At 50.5% G+C, this 20,418-nt stretch overlaps 7 protein-coding genes across 7 annotated transcripts; 3 read left to right on the plus strand and 4 right to left on the minus strand.

The window, feature by feature from the left end:
* Window positions 1-1,795: 1,795 nt before the first annotated feature.
* Window positions 1,796-4,424, minus strand: VTN00DRAFT_1904 (uncharacterized protein; the record flags this gene model as incomplete). The annotated part of the gene is made up of 5 exons (XM_069428063.1): window positions 1,796-1,870; window positions 1,944-2,042; window positions 2,101-2,414; window positions 2,465-3,734; window positions 3,795-4,424. 5 exons carry the CDS (start codon window positions 4,422-4,424, stop codon window positions 1,796-1,798), a joined length of 2,388 nt encoding a protein of 795 aa, XP_069292606.1.
* Window positions 4,425-7,157: 2,733 nt separating this feature from the next.
* Window positions 7,158-8,186, plus strand: VTN00DRAFT_1905 (uncharacterized protein; the record flags this gene model as incomplete). The annotated part of the gene is made up of 2 exons (XM_069428064.1): window positions 7,158-7,487; window positions 7,572-8,186. The coding sequence occupies 2 exons, from the start codon at window positions 7,158-7,160 to the stop codon at window positions 8,184-8,186; spliced, it is 945 nt and encodes a 314-aa protein (XP_069292607.1).
* A 387-nt stretch (window positions 8,187-8,573) lies between these two features.
* Window positions 8,574-10,300, plus strand: VTN00DRAFT_1906 (uncharacterized protein; the record flags this gene model as incomplete). The annotated part of the gene is made up of 2 exons (XM_069428065.1): window positions 8,574-8,724; window positions 8,799-10,300. The coding sequence occupies 2 exons, from the start codon at window positions 8,574-8,576 to the stop codon at window positions 10,298-10,300; spliced, it is 1,653 nt and encodes a 550-aa protein (XP_069292608.1).
* Window positions 10,301-10,644: 344 nt separating this feature from the next.
* VTN00DRAFT_1907 (uncharacterized protein) lies at window positions 10,645-11,822 on the minus strand (the record flags this gene model as incomplete). The annotated part of the gene is made up of 2 exons (XM_069428066.1): window positions 10,645-11,561; window positions 11,615-11,822. 2 exons carry the CDS (start codon window positions 11,820-11,822, stop codon window positions 10,645-10,647), a joined length of 1,125 nt encoding a protein of 374 aa, XP_069292609.1.
* Window positions 11,823-12,172: 350 nt separating this feature from the next.
* Window positions 12,173-14,150, plus strand: VTN00DRAFT_1908 (uncharacterized protein; the record flags this gene model as incomplete). Its single annotated transcript, XM_069428067.1, has 5 exons — window positions 12,173-12,272; window positions 12,351-12,398; window positions 12,457-12,638; window positions 12,690-12,958; window positions 13,025-14,150. 5 exons carry the CDS (start codon window positions 12,173-12,175, stop codon window positions 14,148-14,150), a joined length of 1,725 nt encoding a protein of 574 aa, XP_069292610.1.
* Window positions 14,151-14,776: 626 nt separating this feature from the next.
* VTN00DRAFT_1909 (uncharacterized protein) lies at window positions 14,777-16,474 on the minus strand (the record flags this gene model as incomplete). Its single annotated transcript, XM_069428068.1, has 1 exon — window positions 14,777-16,474. One exon carries the CDS (start codon window positions 16,472-16,474, stop codon window positions 14,777-14,779), a length of 1,698 nt encoding a protein of 565 aa, XP_069292611.1.
* A 2,346-nt stretch (window positions 16,475-18,820) lies between these two features.
* VTN00DRAFT_1910 (uncharacterized protein) lies at window positions 18,821-19,129 on the minus strand (the record flags this gene model as incomplete). Its single annotated transcript, XM_069428070.1, has 1 exon — window positions 18,821-19,129. One exon carries the CDS (start codon window positions 19,127-19,129, stop codon window positions 18,821-18,823), a length of 309 nt encoding a protein of 102 aa, XP_069292612.1.
* Between the last annotated feature and the right edge of the window lie 1,289 nt (window positions 19,130-20,418).

The following is a 20,418-nucleotide window of genomic DNA, read 5'->3' on the forward strand; positions in this document are numbered from 1 at the left end:
ACGACTGTTTAGCTATCTTGGAATGGGGGTCGTAAATCCAAACTTCGCCTGCTGTTCCATGACGCTGTGAAGGGCCCGCTTGGTCGTGATATTCTGGTCTAGAACGCCAATGATATCCCAGGCTGCTGATCGACGACCAAGAGACGCTAGCGACTCGCGAGGAGTCCTTCATGTCCCGATTTGCCGGCTGAACGTCCACTAGAGAGTTGACCTGCTCCACCAGAAAAGCTTGACCTGATCGTCGTCGTCAGGGAGAGCCATTCACGCCGCGCGCAGAAGAGCCGACATGGCGGTGATCGCCGTTTAACGACCGCTGGAGCATGGAATAGTTCTGCACTGCGCCCCAGCGACTAAACCGGGGCGCCTAACTTGCAAGGAGCAACGCCGCCTGTTTTGGACCCCTTGGGAACATCCCTGGAAGACGCTGCCATCGTCATTTCTAAAACTGTCCCGCAGTCGGTCGCACTATTAGCGATCTGTCCGTTAGGTGCGCGGCGCAGTGCTTCTCTCGACTTTTCTTAGGGCGCCGTTGCGCCGAGCCGGGGATACTTGGCTTGACTTGACCAACACCAACATCGCCAGCAAACTGCGCCACTTTCTGTTATTTTTATAATCCGAACTTGCTCTCCTGAGGACATATGGCCTATTTCAATGGCCTGATGATTCTTCAGCTTTTTTCTAAAATGAAGTGTTGGTAGAATAGCAAACTGTCAAGTTGCTGGCTGCACAGTGGGTCCGTGCTAACGTAGGTATTTCACAGGCAGTTGTATGATCCAACGCAAGGACAGACTCGTTCGTCCTAGGCGACTATTAAATAAATTACGGGTCTTGCGTCTTTACTCATCCTCGCCTTGCACTGTCATGATTTTGGGGGCCGCAGGCTGCAAGGCCCGGTGGAGACAGCATTTTGTGCTGGGATTTGTGATTGCCAACGCAACCAAGCAAGTTCGAAGATTCTAGTTGAAAAGTCTTCGGGCCTGGAGAGGGCTGTCAACTACCGCAAACGTGAGAGAAGGCAAATCCTTTCCGGAGTGGAATGATCTTGCTTCACGTCGTCGGTTTCGTGCAGGGGAGCGCTGTGCACATAACGGAGCAAGGATGTGTGACACTTTTATGCATGCTAGGATCAAGGGCAGCTCTGTCCGGCCCCCGAAGGCTGCATCGTTATCTCTTCTACAGAAGTACCTCCTGGTCCCCCCCTCCAGCTCGTAATGGAAACGGTCCTTCATTCCGTTCTCAATTGCATCTGTGCATCCTACTCTCGAATGCTCAAACCCCGAATGTTGCTTGTTTCCCCATAACTCAATGCCCAGAGACCCATATAGGATGATATAAGCCTTTTCGTCAAAATGTCCGACACCATGCAGCGGATCCTAATTCGGGAAATAAAATCATGTGCCCCCCGGAACGAAGATCTGCCCCGTACAAAATGAGTATCAGCGAACCCCCTGGTGGTGCCATTAAGTAGCTGTATTCGTGATCCTCATCCCCTACTGTGTATACTGCATACTAGTGATACGGGGCTGACAGTCCAGTCTATCCCCTAATGTGATCGACGATCCACTAAGGACAGCTCCAGACTCCACACGCCCCGAACTCCGGAGGCTTAAAAAAGTAGTAAAACAGAAGACTCCCAGAATCCGAAGCCCTACACCAGTGAACGCCCCACGCAGAACACCAATTGCCTCATCACCCCGTACACAGTACTCTCCTTATGGACCATGGAGTACCGGGCACGCACAAGAAACTCTTCAGACGTTCATCCTAGATTCCTAACTGCTCCATATTCGGTGTTTTATTCGCCGTACGGAAACTCGGCAAGGTCTTCCCAGTTGCATGCGTTGAGGAAAGTTTCGAAATCTTCAGGCGGCTGAACACAAGTTATCTATCAAAGATTCTCAAAATCCCCTGGGTACAGGCGTAGTGACAACACGAAAACTCACCGTGATCGCGAAATTCGGAAAATCAGCTATCTGAGGGAATATGCCGTCGAAGCTATCGAAAAGTGGAGCTGGTTCGGTGCCCGGAGTAAACTTGGCAGCCTTGCACAACATTAGCGTCGCGTTCTCGTAGCGGCCAAGGTCGTGCGCTTATACTAACCTGGTCTCTCTTATCTCGATTATGCTTGTTGTTATTCGCAGCTGGGTTCCTCGGATCCGATGCATCCGTGTCACGGCAAAGGAGCCTAAATGCAAGAGACGTCATTCGGTCCCCGGTTTCTTTTTTATACGTATCTGCCTGTTCCGGTCGGAGTTTTGACTTTACCAGTGCATAGATTATAGTAAGAAAGAAATAATGTTTCGCGCCCTTGGCGACAACTAGGATTTTGTCCTCCAGGGCTTTCAAGGTCTTCTCCACCATCAACAGGAGAGCGTCAGTAAATCCGGGGACTGAACGTCTAATCAATTTCGAAGCTGAAATGGCGTCAGCAAGCCTAAATTACTGCTAAAAAAAGTCAACTCACCATGGTAGTCATCTATCGTGTAAAGATGCTGACATATCGACAGAGCCGCCTGAAGAGTCGTATCTGAGAGGTTGCAGAAGGATAATCGAGTTGATGTGTCATGCATTAGCTGTTGTCTCGCCAGGATGACGGTTGCCGCCTCGAGTCGCGCCCGGGAAGAAGGGGTGAAAATGGCCTCCTTGGCGGCATCTATCGCAAACGGAGTGTGAATCGATAGAAGAGTCTGGGCTATCTTCGCTTCGATAAGAGCCGTCCATAGGGTCGTCTTCTGGTCCGCTATGCTATCCATGGTTCCGGAAGTTGGCCAGTCCGGAATGGCGGATAGAAGCCGGGTGAATTCGAAATCCATTTTTTGGATGTCTTCATAGCTGCACGTTACCGTGGGAGAGTTCATCATCATGCATGCCTTCAATCGTAGTGGAAGAGACTGCGCCAAGGCGCAGTGGAAGGACGAATCTGTTATTTCCTCGAGAGGCCTTGAGGGCGGGAGTTCGACGGTGTCCTCATTGATCTCGTCGTCATTGATGTTCAAAGCCGGCCAGGCATCAAAGTCAGAAGGTTGCACTGTCGGAGGCATTCCCCGATCGACGGCCACTTGAAGGTCTAATTCTACGATGGTAGTCCAGATGCGTCTCCGCATTTCCCTATGGAATATAGAGACCTTCATCCGCTGGTCGAGTTCGCGATGATAGCCAGCCATCATAGCAAGTTTAACTAACGTGCCGGTGGCCAACCACGCCTGGCTGCGTTTGAGGCCTTGACTGTTTTTAGCAATTTGCAGAAGACAATGAATGCGGAGTGTAGTGATGTCCGGCCTCTTTATAAAAGTGCTCCGGAGCCATGTATCAGCCTGGGTAATCCAATCAAGCGCCAGACTCCGTCTGGAAGGGGCGAAGCTCATATTCGACAATCGATCTGCCTCTGCTAGATTCCAAGCACAGGCTAAAACCAGAAGCAACTGAACAACAGAAGTTGTGGGGATCGAATTGGGATCATTCTTCTTCTCCCAGATCTCATCAACCTCGCGACGAAAGGAAGGGATATGCAGAATGCGATGCGTAGACTCTATGTAGACCAGATACAGGTCCACCAGCTGATCAACGACTTCACGCGATGGGATCATTGCTATGAACGATGCCGTGTTCGGAAAAGGCAGCGGTTGATGCTTCTTATGGCCGCCTCTCTTTATCATATCCACGTCCTGGCGCATTCGCGAGAGATTCGGATTGGCCAGCTTTAGCTCTTCCACGAATGGCTTTAGGTCAGTGAACTGATGAGACTGTCAGAAAATATCCCGCTGCAGCTCGCAACTTTGATGGAGAGCAATTACCTGTAACATCAAGCTCGCAACGATCCCACTGCCGACGAAGCGAGTATGCGTGTCCTTTCCTCTGATGATGCTCTTGTTTGGCATATCCAATGGCTGGGACGGTGATACAAGGCAATGGCTCTCCATACAACTGTGAGCCGCTGCAGCATCGGGAGGAGCTGTCGGCGCACGGAACAGCTCCCCGGACCCATATGGCGGGTGTTGGTTTTGGACGACTGTCGGATTAGACAGAACTGTTTCTAAGAAGCGATCTCTTCTTTCTTCCCCGAGCGGTCTCTCCGGCATCATCGGCGCCGCCCGAGTCGGGACGGGCATTAACCCCGAGTCTGCGGAGGACGAGCAGTCCGCTGCCATCCCACTCGGACGGGGCATGGCCGCCCCGGCACTAGCACGGTCGGAGAACGCAGACGAAGCAATCGTCGTCGGTTGCTGCCACAGGAATCCATCTTCATAAGTACACTTCGTCGGCGTCTTGCTCTTCATACAACGGCCGCAGGTCGGATATTCACGGTCACATTTCAATTTCCTGCTCCGGCACTGCATACAGGCCATGGTCCGCCTGCGCCGCTTTCTCGGGCGCTGGTCAGGCGGCCGGGGTCCCACGTCTGGCATGAGGATATTCTCCTGCATCGCCGACACTTTTTTCCCTTATATTCAATCTGCTAATATAGATCCCCGCGTCTTATCTCTCAACGGTCGCTGCCTCGGGTCTGGGGGGCGAATGGCCGAGGTCCCCCTTTATGCGGACGAGATCTCCAAGAATGGTAACGGAAGCCGAACACTTTCGCTCCAGCGGTGCGAGCTGGGCCCCGTTGCGTTCCGTATTTAGATCTGCGGCCCCTCTGACCGGTTCGGATATCAAAAAAAAAGAAATTCGCAATCTCTTCGCTGGGCCTCATGAAACGACGAGGAACTTGGAGATCCTGGGCATGTCTCCTAAAACCCCCCAGATCGATGAACGGAGCGGTCGGCTTCTTAGCTAGCAAGCAACCCTGTCGCCACGTGACGCTAGATTAGTCAGTGCTGCCCCTTTTAACTTACGTGCCTCTAACAGATCACTAAGTGTTCACTCGAGACTGATCTGCGTTGTTCTACGGTAGTTTGAATAAGGCAGTTGGAATAATCAAATAAAGAACGAATAAAGAACACTCAATTATGAAAACGGAGAAATCTACCGACTGGAGATCGAGCCAACTAACTGATTCAGGTAAAATCCCCTTGGACTGCGAGTCAGAGATTCTGCTGCAAGGGAAATCATCTGTCTTTATCCGTTCAACATGATAATAAATTCTAAAGAGCAAAGCTTTCTGTAGCTAGCCTAATGACAGACAGGAAATGTAGAGTATACTGCGTAGAGCTCGTCATCCACCATCTGTACCGTTATTAGGGCTTACCTCGGTACGCAATATGACAAAAACCGGATATTGACTCCCGAAACACTATTCTATCTTTCCACGATGTGTCAGTGCGTTTATTATGGGCCTTCGAGTATTTGGAAAATCAAAGAGCACGCAGGAGCCACATCCAACGTGGTATGTCGGTCTGTAGGCTGACCGTACCTCCCGAAGAGCGTCTACCTGTCCCATAGAATGTTCGTTGGGCCGTGGAGTGGTTCTAGTGAAGTCGATTCGACTGAGCCCCATCTCCCCACAGCTGCGCTCGCAGTGATGGACTGTGATGCACTCAGAAGCCTCATAAGCCCGCATTAGTCTCAGCAGCTTCTCCTCAAGAGACGCCATTTCCTCCGGAGTAAACTCGCACGTCGTGGAGTCGTCTCCTCGTCCCATTAGACCGAACAGACAAGCAGACGGCTTGAATCACTGTCTTTTGATAGGTATTTTATACCGTTTACCACAGGTGGAAAGTCAAGTCACTTACTGTAGCGTCACAAGAGAATGAGAGAGACATGCTTTCCGAGTTTCAACCGTTCTTAAAGTTTATCTACACATGACTAACAGACGTAGATAAGTCACAAGAGATTCCACAACCAGATCCTTTGATTATAAAACTTATATGAAATCCCAATAATCCTGAACAATGAACTTCAATACCCAACCAGCTCCTTCTCAGTCTAGTCCCAAAGCTCCTCAGCCAGAATATCATCCTTCGATACCTTATCATGCCTCGCTCGAAAGCACGGCAACAGGCTCATACAGCCCTCCGTTCTTGAACCTTCAACTTATCGACGCAAGATACCCACAGCTGATTGTACATGTACGTACCCTCCTCCGGTTCAACCAGATTTCTGTAATTGGCGATGTACACAAAGAGCTTCTTGCTGAAGCTAAGGAGCGACTGGTATGTCAATTTATCATCTCCTAAAGCCTCGTCGCTTAGGGAGTACTTCTTCTAGGTCTGAGTCAGCTTAATCACAAATCAGCCACATCCGAATTATCTTGCTTGACAAGTCGAAATACAAGAGAAAGATATGCTGACAATGAATATAATCAGTGGTATCATTTTTTTTAGGTCCCTCTGTTCAATGCAAGTTTCGGATTTAATACGGAGTTGTAGAGTCAAGAACAACGGGGATCTATATCTATCTCGGTCTTCCCTATCAGGTACTCTGTACTCCATGTGGCATCCATGTATCCAAGGAACTGGAATGTGGGGTCAGTATTTGGGTTTTGAGACGTTCGACGCAAGAGGTACCCTGCATAAATTAAGCAGGAGCGAACCCTACAGTTATAGTAGATACACAGTCTATCCAGCCATCATCAGCCATGGATTTCGAAGGTGATGGTTCAGATGTGGATGGTTGCCAGCGACAACTGGTAGCTACCTAGGAACTTAGGCGCGCTGTTGCAAGAAGATCCATATCAAATGATTCTCAATACACCGATTCCGTGGCGACCCGCAGAAAGCGCGCTGCAGAAGATCCAGATAGAACCGGTCCAATAAATCTCCGATTGGGTATCGCCTCGTAAATTGCTTGTGACTGATGAGGATCATGTATGTGCTTTGAGGCTGTGCTGTCATTTAGTCTAAAAATATATATTATTATGCACAAATGGCATGAGTTACTTCTTCGAGGCATGCATCCAAGAAAAAAACAGCAAAGAAGCACCAATTGAAGAAAGCAATTGGATAAATGTAAGAAGATTCGTGAACCGAAAATGATATCTCCCGATGATAATGTTGTTGCCTTGCGAAAACGGATCTCGGGATTAGCGCCCTCGGAGTCGGCGTAAAATAAAATCTCGGGTTTATTTCCTCCGTATCGTAACAACATCGGGAGCAGGCTGCTCGTTTCCGCTGTATAATACAAGCAATAGCCTCTAGGACTGAGCAACAAAAAAAAATATAAACCCATTTCCGTAATTAACTCAATAAATCCTACAGTCTTCCGAATAACTGCACACGATGTTCCGGTCCATTCTCTCACTGGGGCGCGGCTCTTCCTCCGCTGAGGACGAGAACCGGCCGAACAAGTCCGACACCGAATATCTATTCCCCAAAGTTGACCCGAAGGAAGACGGCCCGGATTGCCAGAAGGACTGCGCGGACTGCACGCTGCACTACCCCGCGAAATTCTCCATCGACACCCACCGCCAGCTATATGGACATATCAAGCCGTTTACGACGCACATCCTGGTGGCGACGGGGAGGTCGGACTGGGCGCAGAAAGTCGAGCGCGAGAAGGGCAGTCTGATGGAGGCGCTGCATGAGAGTTCTGCGACGTCGAAGTATGGGGTATGTTTTTGATTCAAATTCCAAGCTTTCTGGGTTAACTCAGTTTTTATTGAATGAAAGTTTATTATTAACGTTAAATAATAGCGGGTTATGGTATCGGCATCGAATCTCAACGCCGTCTCCCGGGATGGAGACCCTGAGGATGCCACCACGGTTCTTCTTCTACCGTCGTTTACCTTTGTGGATTCAATCACCAGTAGAGACATCCCGGAGTTAATCTACCGCTTCGCGGCTCCTGACAGCAAGGATGAAGCAAACAATGATGAAGATGCAGCTGCGTCCGAACAGCAGCCACATGAGCGGACCTCATCAAGACTCAAATCCCGACCATGTGTGCACGATTATGTAGTTCTGCTATGCTCTCACAAGCGGCGAGATGCGCGGTGCGGTATCTCCGCTCCCTTGATCAGGCGCGAGCTGGAGAGACATCTCCGACCACTGGGCCTGTATCGCGACGTAGATGATGAGCGCCCTGGAGGCGTCGGCATCTACTATGTCTCCCACGTTGGGGGGCACAAGTTCGCTGCCAATGTGCTGGTGTATAGGAAGAAGGAGCAGCAGATGATCTGGCTTGCGAGGATCAGGCCGGAGCACTGCGAGGGGATTGTCAAGTATACGATCTTGAAGGGCAAGGTGGTTTATCCTGAGTCGCAATTGAGAGGGGGGTTTGATAGGGCGCGGGGCTTGACGAGCTGGTAATGAGGCATCTACTTATGCATACTTGACTTTCACCGATAAGAATAATGATAAACGTCGAAAATGGAAAGCTAAAACAAATAAAAAAATATCGCCAGTCTTGAACTCTTCTGTTCTAAAATTGATTTCCTCCAAAAGGTACGAATCAAAGCTCATCAATTGAATCTTGAAGCGACCCTCACGCGAGGCACGCTACGTCATGCGCCGACGCGGGAACGCGCCCGGTCGGCAACACGCGACTCTAGACCCATGATGGAGGCCCAACTCCATCGCATCTCCAGATCGCTGAACGCCGTTTATACGGTCTAGAACCACATCTTTACGATTCTCAACCTTTATATATTCACAGATTATAGTTACTTAGTTACACTCCCTCAGAGCTATGTTGCAATGGCCAGCGCAACTATGTTGAGCGAGGCGGATGTCGCAACCCAGGCGGCCACCCTCCGTGCGGAGTTGAAGGAGTGGGAGAAGGCATTTTCTGCGGCAAACGGAGGACGAAAGGCAGGTCGGGAGGATATTAAGAAGGATCCGACAATTGGTGTGTTTCTTTCCTCGCGCATAGGAGGTTCCATGTTATGAAGTTATAGCTAACCATCTTGTTGAACAATATAGCCGCGAAATACAAAGCATACTCACGTTTACGATCGCATGACCAGTCCTCGACAGACAAGGGCAAGGATACTCCCACGAAGCGAACAGTACCCCTAAAGCCCGAACACCAGGAATCAAAGAAGAGAAAATATGGCTCTCCCACAGGTCCCGGAAACCATCACAGCACCTCGACTCCGCGAAAAGCAGCCAGGGGCGATTTCTCGACGCCTATGAAGGGCCGCGTTTCGAACGTCCACCCCTCTCAACTCGATCCCTACGACTCCCCTTCGACACTACGCAGACTCTTCAGCCCGAGTACGCACAAGCAAGGCGAACCCTCTCCGCTGCCACTCAAGGCTGCAATTGGACCTACCCCCCAGCGCGATGGCAAGGCACTTGGACTGTTCGATCTACTCTCCGCCTCCGGTGGCAGCACCGCAACCCCGTCTGCCCAGCGTCTAGCTACCGTCTCAGGAGAAGCCATGCAGACCCCGTCCAGGAAGCGGAATCTGGATACTATCCAAGAGGAGGACGAAGAAGAGGAGGAGATCGGACGAATAGAGCGCACCCCAGCGTCCTCGAGCAAGAAACTCTATCTCGAGAATCTATTCGCGACACCGACGACGCTCCGCTACGCCGCGATGGTCGAGGATGAAAACGACGGCAAACAGTCAAATCGGGCGGTTCCTGATGCGTCGACGACGGCGGCAGAACCAGACGAGTCAGAAACACCGAGTTTCCTGCGTCGCATCCATTCCGGTGTCTTCACGGACTCATCCGGACTGAGTCCCATCGCCGTCCGCAAGCCCCAGCAAAGGTTTGTCGGAAAGGGGCTCAGCGCTTTGGTAAAGGGACTACGGGACATGGAGCGGGATATGGAGGCGGAGAAAGCGCAGGATGACTGGGACGTACTACGTGAGATGGAAGCGGAGCAAGCTGCAGGCAATGATGTTCAAGTGGCGGATAGCCAGGCTGCTGCAGGCACCGGTGAAGAGGCCACGCGTCGGCCGTGGAAGAAGAAGGGACAGAAGCGGACGACGCGGAGGGTTGTGATGAGGCCTGTAGTGGCAAAATCTAAACCGGGATCACAACGGAAGAGACCAGAAGACGGAGATGAGAATGATGAGAGCGAGGACGAGCTCAAAGCTGTGTCGGAATCGCAGCCTACTGATGTAGCGAAAGAAGAGAAGGAAGGAGACGGACAAGACGAAGAAGAGGCAGATGATGCCGATTCGCTCCACACGGCCTCAGAGCCAGAACTCGATGATTCTGACTCCGATTATAACGAAGCCTCTGGCTCCGTCAAGAAGAGCAGTAGCTTTTCAGAGAAGATCAAGGCGGCTCTTTCCGGGAAATCCAAGAGCAATAATAAGAGCGAGAAACCAGAAACAGAACAAGAAAAGGCGAAGAAACCAGCAGCACGAAAGATCAATCCTCAAGCGCACGCAAATTACCGCTCTCTGAAGATCCGGAATAAAGGATCCAAAGGAAAAGGCGCTGGACGCTGGGGTAGAAGGAGATAAAAGTCAAGTTCTGGCCGGTTAGATGATAGCTTGGGTTTTGCTTTCTTGGATATTCATACAAGGGCTGCTAAAATAGGAGCATGATCCCTTTATAGACGATGATAGATTAACGAGGTTATGAACTTAAGCGTTACAGTCATTCAATCTGCTCTAGTGTACATACTGTACAATACTATCATGTCTCGTGCCAAATCGTAACATCCCATATAAGGGGCGAACGGGATGAAGTCCATGCCAACTACCCAAAACTCTCCCCTAACGCCGGTGAAATGATAAGTGTATATATATTACAGTATCTACCACGGCCTCCTGCTTATTAGATTACCCAGAACATAACGTAAATACTAGTCAGGCGGGTATCTATCCCGCGCGAACTGCAGCCTCCTGGCCTGTGAATACGCATCGCGCGACCGTGGTCTTCTCTGCTGATTCCTCGGAGAGTAAGGCTTCGAGACCCTTCCCGACCGGGAGCGGCTGTCCGATCTATCCGATCTGTAAACCGGAGTCGACCTGCGATCCGTCCCATCGTCGGCTCGCTCACTCCCAGCAGCAGAAGAAGCAGCACCAGGCAGTGCTCTAGGAACCGTATCCTCGTACTGCACGTTCCGATCCCAATCCTGCAGGGATGTATACGGACTCCGCAGCCACGACTGCAGCTCATGCAGAAACAGACGCGCATTATCCCTCCCGATGAACTCCTGCAGGAGTTCCTCGGCCTGCCCCGCGCTGCCTTTGATGTCGACGGTGCGTAGGATGGCGATGATGTACTCTAGCAGAAATTCTGCGTTGTTCGCCCTGCGGTTCGCGAGCCTCTGCTGGCCGGGTCGTGGAACCCGCTGCTGCCCCTGGCTCGTATCTCCTTCCCCTTCATCTGCTTCTGCGTCCGGGTTCAAGAACGTGAAGACCTGCAGCTCGCGCCTTATCCATTTCCGGGCGCGCGAGACGAGCTCCTCATCCTGGTTGAAGAGCTGTGGAGTAAGCTCGCGGTATTTGGACAGGCGGTTCGAGCCCACGCGGAGGGAGAAGAGTTTATGGCGATAGACGTGACGTCGTCGCGTCAATGGGTCGTCTGGGTCTGGAGGACGGGGACGCGGAGGGGGACGTCTCCGAGGACGAGGACCACGGAATTGAGAGACTTCAGGGCGTGAGCGGTGGAAAGGGGCTGTTGTAGCTGGTTTGGGAGGCTGAGGGGGTAGGCGATACAGCTTGGGACCTCCAGGCGCCTGAAGGTCATACTTCACGGCTGTGATTTCACTCTTGCCTGTGTTTTTCTGTTAGAAACAAGACGCATGTATTAATCAATAGATTCCGTACATAGAGGGCAAGCAGGGCGCTGTTCCAGCCAGCTCAGTAGACAGAGAAAATCGAAGCTCGCATGCTTGCAGGGCACTGCGACACTGGGCTCGCTGACGGAGTCTAGACAGATGACGCAGGGAGTGGCCGCGCCGTCCTCATTGTCGTGCGCGACCTCTTCGAGGGTTTTGGCCAGGATCTCCTGCTGAAGGTCGACATCGCCAGCCATGGAACGGATTCCTCGTGAGGCTCGACAAAGTCCTCTGTTGACCCGTCGAGCTGTCAGAGCGAGGGGCAACAACCGTCGAGGTCACGTTTGTCTCGTTTGCCCGGCGACGAGCGATCGATGGCAAAGCTCCGACGGAACCTTGGAAAGTTCCTGCGGCGCATCCTCGGGAGATACCCATTAGCAAGAACACATCTGCATTCACCTTCAGTCTTGCTGGCGGTCAGAAAGACGCAATAACTGGACTGTAGCAAAGGGGGACCATGGCCGTTGCATAACTTGACATGTTGAAGTCTGCCAAAGCTGTCGTCGCTGCACGGTCTGCTGCTGATTCCCACTCACAATCCAACGCCATGGCGCCCACACCTGTCAACGGCTCTCTGCATGGCCGGCCTGCAACGTACACAATCACAGGCCTTAAGAGATGGTCTGTGGTTAACAAAGACGTACCTGGTGAGAATTTTTGTTTTCCTGTTATTGTGCTCCTCCAGCAGCCGTTGGTGTTCGCTAACTGATTGCTTCTCTGGATAGCTGTTTCGCAGATAAGAACAATACACGTCTACGACTTTGACAATACTTGTAAGGACACTGTGCCTATAGTAGACAAGGCGAAGTGACTTTGACTGACTATGGGCAGTGTTCTTAAGTCCTCTCCCCAACCCCCAGCTATGGAACGGGCAGACCGTCGGCTTTCTCCAGGCATACGAGAGCTTCGCGAACGGAGGATGGTGGCATGACCCCAATATCCTTGCAGCCACCGGGGAAGGGATGGAGATAGAGGAGGCTCGCGCATGGAACGGATGGTGGAATGAGCAGATTGTATGAAACGGGGATCTCTGATGTCGGGCATCCTGGCTGATATTTTGAAAGGTACAACTGGTCGAGCTGAGCATGCAGCAAAAGGATGCTCTCACGGTCCTTCTCACTGGCAGAAGCGAGGCGGGTTTTGCGGACATCATCAAGCGCATGGTGGCTAGCAGGAAGCTCGAGTTCGACCTGATCTGTCTCAAGCCCGAAGTTGGCCCCAACAGCCAGCGGTTTGCGTCGACCATGAACTTCAAGCAGAGTTTTCTCGAGGATCTGGTTCTTACGTATAAGCAGGCTGACGAGATTCGCGTATATGAGGATCGCGTCAAACAGTAAGCTGGCCTGCTTGACCTAGCCGTTTTTATTTCGGTGCTTACGAGATCGCTGACCGAACGCAGTGTGAAAGGTTTTCGAGAATTTTTCGAGAAGTTTAACAAGATGCTTCTGACTCAACAGCCTTCTAGCAGAAAGACCATTGTGGCAGAGGTCATACAGGTAGCTGAAGGATGTACCTTCCTGTCTCCTGTAACGGAAGCCGCTGAGGTGCAGCGTATGATCAATGCTCACAATCTCGCGTACCGGGACCCTGCACTGAATGTGACAAAGTCGCCCTACGGCCGGCTGCAGATCAAGCGGACAATCTTCTACACTGGATATATCATATCCAATGCGGATTCTGCCCGCTTGATCAGTCAATTGCTGAATCCCCTTCTGCCTCCTGGGCTTGCTGACTCAAACGAGCTGAAGTACATGGCTAACAATATTCTAATCACCCCACGCCCTGCTCCAAAATCCATCCTAGACAAAGTGGGTGGTATAGGCAAGAAACTAAGCTGGCAGGTTACGGGAATCGCGGTATTTGAAAACAAACTGTGGGCAGCCCGAGTGGCACCGGTTCCCGAGACTGAAAAGTACTACACTGAGAATCCAGTGCCTGTGATTGTGCTAGCACTGCGGAAGGGGGCCCGCCCCATTGATGCAGGGAGAATTCAGAACTGGCAGCCCGTTCCTCCTGAGAAGGCCTTTGTCTTTGACACCGTCGTGGGCGAGAAGGTCGTCCTGCGTGTCGAAGAGGAAGATCCTGAAGAGGGCGAATGGGAGAGCCAGTTCATGAACAAAAACAACAAGCGACGACATCAGCAGGAATACCGTGATGAGGATGTCATCTACCCGATAAAAGATACCCGGGACATGGGTTTCAACCATCAAAATGGGTATGACCAGTCGTCACCACAGGGACGGCACTATAACCATCACCAGCGGTATGGTGGTAATAATGGTGGCCACCACTACCATGATGATTCGTCTCGTCGTGGAGGCGGTAACTACCGGGGCAACCGTGGCCGTGGCTCTGGTGGAGGACGAGGAAAGGGTGGAAATTCCCGTGGAGGAGGACGAAATAGAGGCCGTGGACGGGATGGTGCTCCTCCAGGGTATAGATCACTTGATGACTATGCTGGATATGATGGTGGATACGATGACAGAAGTGGGCCTGGAGGTGGCGCCCCTGTTATGAACTACTGAACTACTACTCTAAGCTCTGTGACGTCCCTATGTTTCTCTTGTCTACAGAGAGATCTCTGTCCTGTGCACTGCTGCAGTGTCTTCAGCCTCCCGGTCTGAGTGTGAGCACCGTTTCTTTCGACTTGTCTTCATTTCCCGGTATTTGGTTTGCATGTCTTCCCCGTGTGTGACTTTCATCAACCGCATCTGAATTTGCGACTCTCGTACGGCGACCACGAGCTGCGGATTCGGCGCAAAAGCAGGAGAAAAGGAATTTGTTCTGTTTTAATAAATGTATCTTTTACCTGGCTTAGGATGTCAAAAAGCCTTTGTATGCTGTTCTGGCATGATATCCAGTTCAACTCTACTAAACTGAATGCAGCGAGCGGTCGCTTTTCCCTCTTTTCTCATTCTTTATTCATACACTTGAGATATTCCTACATAAAATCTTCTATACCGTACCTCTTCCAGAGGATGTGCTATGATGTTCCTTCTCAGGCCTATGTACATGCTCTTCTGTTCACGTTTTTCTACCGTAAGGGGCATTCTCTGATTTTCTTTTGGTTGACAGATAAAGGTCAAGAGGGTTCATACAGACACTTGGTCATGCGTTTTTGGTCATTCTTTCTTGGATATCGTAAGTCTTCTCAATACTGGAACGGTCGGTTCTCGTTGCTCAAGGCAACTTCAGAAGCCGCCTGACTAGGGTATCGAAACTGTTCAAGAGCTCTTCTCAAAGGGGCAATTTGCTCTTTTGATCTCCAAATGACAATACCATCGGGACGGACAAGCACAGCACCGTTGCTGCTGACATCGTATAGCTCATTCCATTTCCCATCTACATCCCCCCAGTTTCCCTTCTCACTGTTGATGATTTCGACGTGGACAAGATGGCTGCTCAGCTTCCTCCAGGGCTCTTCCGTCGCAGCAAACAGCACACATTTATCCTTCATCAGCAGGTCGCGGGTTGACACTCGTCTTTCCCCTTTCTGAAGCCACAGGTGAGGCAGATGATGCCCAGGCAGAGTCGACGGATGATACGCAGTGATGTCGAGCCCACCGTCCTCTTTCAACTGGCCATCATGACGACTCCGCGCTCCCTCCCCATCCCACATCAAGACTGGGATAGAACCAGCCGATCTCTGCGCCTGGAGCATGGAACTCGGTATCCAGGATTGCCTTCCCCGCAGCTGGTTCCCCTTGGGTTCCGTCTTGTCGAGAAACGCAGCGAGAAACTTGATGTTCTCCGGCGGGGCGTCGGGGTATATCCTCAGCGCGCGGTCCATGACAAGGGCACGATTGCGAAGGTTGCTCAGACTGGCGTGGGTCACTCGCAGCGCGATGGGTCGACGTTCCTCTTCGTATGTGTCCAGCAGGGCGTCGTACTGCTTTTGTTTCTCCGGTGTACTTCCAGCCTTCACAGCCATGGCAAGCTTCCACACCAGATTCTGCACATCCTGCAACCATGTATTCAAACCCAGCGCTCCCCACGGCGGTATCCGATGTGCTGCGTCTCCCGCGAGAAACACTCTCCCGCTGCCACCTCGACTCCGAAACCCTTCTGCCACAACGGCATTCACGTACCAATGACACTCAACAACTCGATCTGCAACCCGGGAATCTTCAACGTCTCCCGAATCCGTTGCAATATCCTCCTCCCCGAACTTGTGTGGATCGTCCGGGTTGCGGGCACACGCAAACATCGACTCCTCCGTCCCCGGGTTTATGGGGTTATACGGCCCGACATGGTAGTGATACCACGTCCCGATACTCCCTCCCCGGGACGGGTCTATGAACCCGGTAATGAAGACCCGCGGGTCCGGATGGTGCAGGCTGATCGGGGCACAGATGTGCGCTGAGACCATATCGCCGATGTCTCTATCCCCGGAGAGAGGGATGCCCAGGGTTTCAGCGACCATGCGGCCTCCATCTGCGCCGACCACGTACTGTGCTGAGATGGTTTCAATTCTCCCACCACTACCACTACCATCGTAATCTCCGTGGTTGCTGTTGCTATTATTGGTATCAGGAGAAGATCGATACCGAACCCTCACCCGGACCGAATCCTCCCCCTCCTCAATACCCACAACCTGAGCCCCATTAACCACCCCATCCGGATTCAACTCCTTCGTGCGTGCATGCAGAATCGGCTCGAGCCGTATCTGCGGCAGGACAGTATACTCCTTATCCCAACTGGATCTGATAGATGCGTCACAAGAGCCAGCAGTTTCGACTTTTGAGGCCTGAGATACGTCATAAATTAAAATCCACAAGTGCGGGTCAGCACCATATTCTAAAAAATCTCTCGATCGTTTCGCCGAGCTTCTTCTGAAACCCAGTACCATATTTTTTAAATTTAGTCCACAATATGGCGAAGAGAATGAAGTTCTGCCAGAAACTCATTTCCGTGTCTATTGTTTCTATGTTATTTATACTGTTATTGTGTACAATAGCCTGGGGGGATAGGCCTCGCCTCAGGAGTAACTCCAGAAACTCTAGGAGTTTAGAGTTGCCTTTACGAAATGCACCTAATTCGATGAAGTAGAAGAGGAGGGCGACTTTGCGATTACTGTCGATAATGGTTGGATCATGCTCGATTTTCCAAGAGACATATTCATGTTCCCCAAGGAAGGCCGAAACATGAAGGGGAGACGCGCCAAAATCAAGGTATCTCTGGAAACGGTAACGAGAAGTTTCTATATCGTAGATCATTCATCTCGGATGAAGTTGTGGAAAAGGGTTTAGTGAAGCACTGCGGAATGAAGACGCTCCCGAAAGGAAAATGGCGCTTGATCAATCTTGCTCCGGTTTCGCATGTCAATGATAATCTTAATGATATGACTCCAGAGCCCTGTGTTGATACTGTCTTTTGTGGACCGCAGATCCGCAAGGAACAATTGAGAAATGGCATCTTCAATGTTGAAGTCTCCCGAGATGAGAATACATCTTGCTTTGGATTTCTTCTTTTTGGAGGAATTCACTGACGGAGCGATGGGTAAATTCAATGCAAGAAACTTCGAGCCAAAAACCTTTCCTTGGTTCAAGCAGGCCTCTACAACAGCCGTTGAGTCTTTTGTGTGCAAGGTCTAATGGACTGTTCTTAGTAGCATCGTCAATGCCAAAGTCTGAGAAGGATGCTTTCATAGAAAGCTCTGGGTCATTTTCGTAGTCTTCCAGAAAAGAATAAGAGAATAGCGACAGGCCGACGTCATGAGGCCTCAACATGAGAGTCATGGCAAATATTTGACAAGCTTTCTTGCAGGCTGACTTGCCGACAGACTCGATGGTATATTCGAAGAGGTCCTCCGACTCGTCAGGAAGTTATGTCGACTTCTTTTTTCAAGGCAGAGAGCTCAAAACCATCTTCAAACCGTTGTCGAAGTGACCTTACCACCAAGGCACCCAAAGGAAGATCCCATCGGCTTTATCGGTGATTGTTCTCACCAAGCGGTCTCTAGTGGCTTTGTCACCCATATCTTCCAATTTGTCTCGAACATAACGTTCCATATCTGCTCTGGTGAGATCGTGAAGACGAATTCTCCTTTCCTTGGAGAAAGCATTTAGGAAGACGTTATACTCTCTGCTGGACACACAGATCTTCACGTCTTCCGGCGCCGCCGTAGTGCAACTGCACAGCAGCTCCTCCTGACGAGTCTCTTCATATTCATCTAAACCGTCGATGAAGAAACAGAAACGGTGCTCCTTATACAAAGTCTGGTGTTGGCTAAGTCGAGCAAATGCTCTCCGGACCTCATCGTTTCTGAGATGAAGCTCCGTTTACTCCTGCCAGGGAATCAATTTCAGTTGATCCCATTGGGCCGGCAATACTTCGGCTATAAGTTCAGGGCATGATTTCAGCGTGTCATGGAGGAGAGACCGGAAAAGTCCGTTGAGAGACCTTTACAACACGCTGCCAGGTTTCCAGAAGAAAAAATTCGCCAACACGAGCTTCCTGTCGCCTTAATGGAAGATGTTAGCGAATTTGATAAGAAGAGACTGACAGATGCAGCCAGTACGCATAGATCAGTGAACTAAGCTCGTGGTGTGCAATTTACCTGCCCACTTTTGTAGTTCAGCCTGAGTTCGAGGATCGTCGAACAGAAATTTCATCAACGTTGATTTCCCCGATCCCAGTTTCCCAGAAACGTGAAAGATACCTGTTCCGGAGGACAACCAGTGTATGAATGATTCTCGAGCCGAACGAACACGCTTGTCGACTATCTTTGAAAATCCATTCAAAAGTCTTACAATGAGCAGTATCGACGGCTTCGAACCTTCCATGCATGTCGCGAAACGCTAGACTGTTTAAGATGCGCTTTTGCCTGATCGTCCAGCAAGTTTCCTCCGAAAGGTTCAAGAGTTCCCGGAGTTGCTCCCGAGCTTGGGAGCCAATAGAAGTAACCTTGACCCCTTGGCGAAGTTGCTCTGCCTGGGTCTGAAGCACCAAATTTGGTGGCATCCTCTTCCGCAGATTTAGCCAGAGTGTCCAGTCTAGCTTTTGTTTCCGATCTGTAAAATAAAACCTCTGTTACTATTCTACCCCAGTGACGGAGGGTGAGACGGTGGAACAGACCCCATTGGAAAGTTCAATTGCAACTCAAGTTGGCCGCGACAGCTCTCCAGTTCTCGTCAGTTCCAACTTCTCTCTTTCGTACAACATATTCCTCAGAGCAGCCCAAGTGGTTTGGCGCTTAGACCTGGTGGTGCCTTTGAGCTTGCACTTTTTCCAGCAGGGCGAGAATCTGGTCTGATATAGTGTTGCATTCGGCCGCAAGGCGACACAGAGCCCTCTCGTCTTTGCTCCCCTGGAAATGGCTCGGAGGAAGCAGTTTCGAAGAGAGGCTCCTCATCTCGCTCACGACGGTCTCCTGACCCTCGTTCTCCTCGGGCGCGCAGTAGGCAGAACTATAGATCTCTCGTGCGCCATGGATGAGTTTGGTGCCCAAGTCAACGAACTGTACGATGCTGGTGGCTAGACTGATCGCGGTGAGTGGATCCATCTTGACCCCAACATCCATGAATCCTCATACACAGAAGATTTGTAAAGGAGACAACCTTCGACGCAACGTGCGGCGGGAAAGGACGAGGGGCAGGGCGGCAACACCAATCGAACTCATTGGTGAACGTCTCTTCAGGGTGTCGTGAGGCCGTGACATCTCAAGAACAAAGCCTGGCAAAGCCGTCCTTTCATATAATAGTCATGAAGCAGCTTCTTCCAAAAATCCATAAATTAGCGTGCTGCCTGAGAAGGCACATGGATCATATAACCCCTCAACTACAAACCCAATTTGAAGTCTTAAGAGTTTGTGTCTACTGCGACAAAATCTGAGCGATACACTGCTCTACCGTGTCTTTCGTCACCCCTCCCCTGCTGATTGCTATTCTATACCCATGTGATTTGGAAGCTATTGCAGGGTAATCCAGACACCATGATAAGGCCACAGACCCTAGGCAAAGCCAGCCCAGATCGCAATAAGTTCTAGAAAAAGCGACAATGTAGGTGACATGGATAGGGGGAGGGGGTGACGAAAGATACACTAAAGCAGTGTAAGTGCTCTTCCGAGTCAGCAAGCTACGGGAGTCAAGCATTTCGTTACAACTTGGGGACATAATATTAATTGACGAGTACTCACATTGCTTATAAATTTGTCAAGAACAAGCAGATAAGTTTATCCGTGGGGATAGCTTTATCCCTATGTCTTCTATACTTAATTACAAGATCCCTATGGTGGCGGAGTTACCTGTGCTGCCTTGTAGATATTTTTGCCTACACTGATAACAGGTACTGCCTACGTTAACATAATAGAATAATCTTAAAAGCCTAAAGGAATGCATAAAGAATATGTAGTAAAGAGATCTCTACAAGTGCAGTCCAAAGAGATTATTATAATTATAGTACGATCTGAATAGCCCAAGAAAATCTCTAAAGAGAGAGAATGGTAGTAATTCTGCACAACTAATTATAACCAACTGCATCTCAGAGTTCCTGCAGACAGCAAGATTCTACCATCATAGCAGAATAATCAGAACATGAATAAAAAATGCAAAAGTGTACCCACTGCAACAATTACAGCATTTTAGATTAGAATGGCACACTCCGTCAGGCCCCCCTAGCTACTTACTACTGGAGACTAAGGAGGTTGAGCCCGGGGAACGAAGGTGGGCATCGTGGGGCAGGTGAGGAATTAACTCGATCACTCCACATCATGGAGGGGGGTACGAAATACGAAGTACTGTGTGCGCGTGTGGAAAAAACGAAATTAATATCAGTGAGTAGAACTCATGGTTG

The sequence above is a fragment of the Thermoascus crustaceus genome, assembly GCF_041956765.1.
Source record: "Thermoascus crustaceus strain CBS 181.67 unplaced genomic scaffold VTN00scaffold_1, whole genome shotgun sequence".
NCBI lineage: Eukaryota > Fungi > Ascomycota > Eurotiomycetes > Eurotiales > Thermoascaceae > Thermoascus > Thermoascus crustaceus.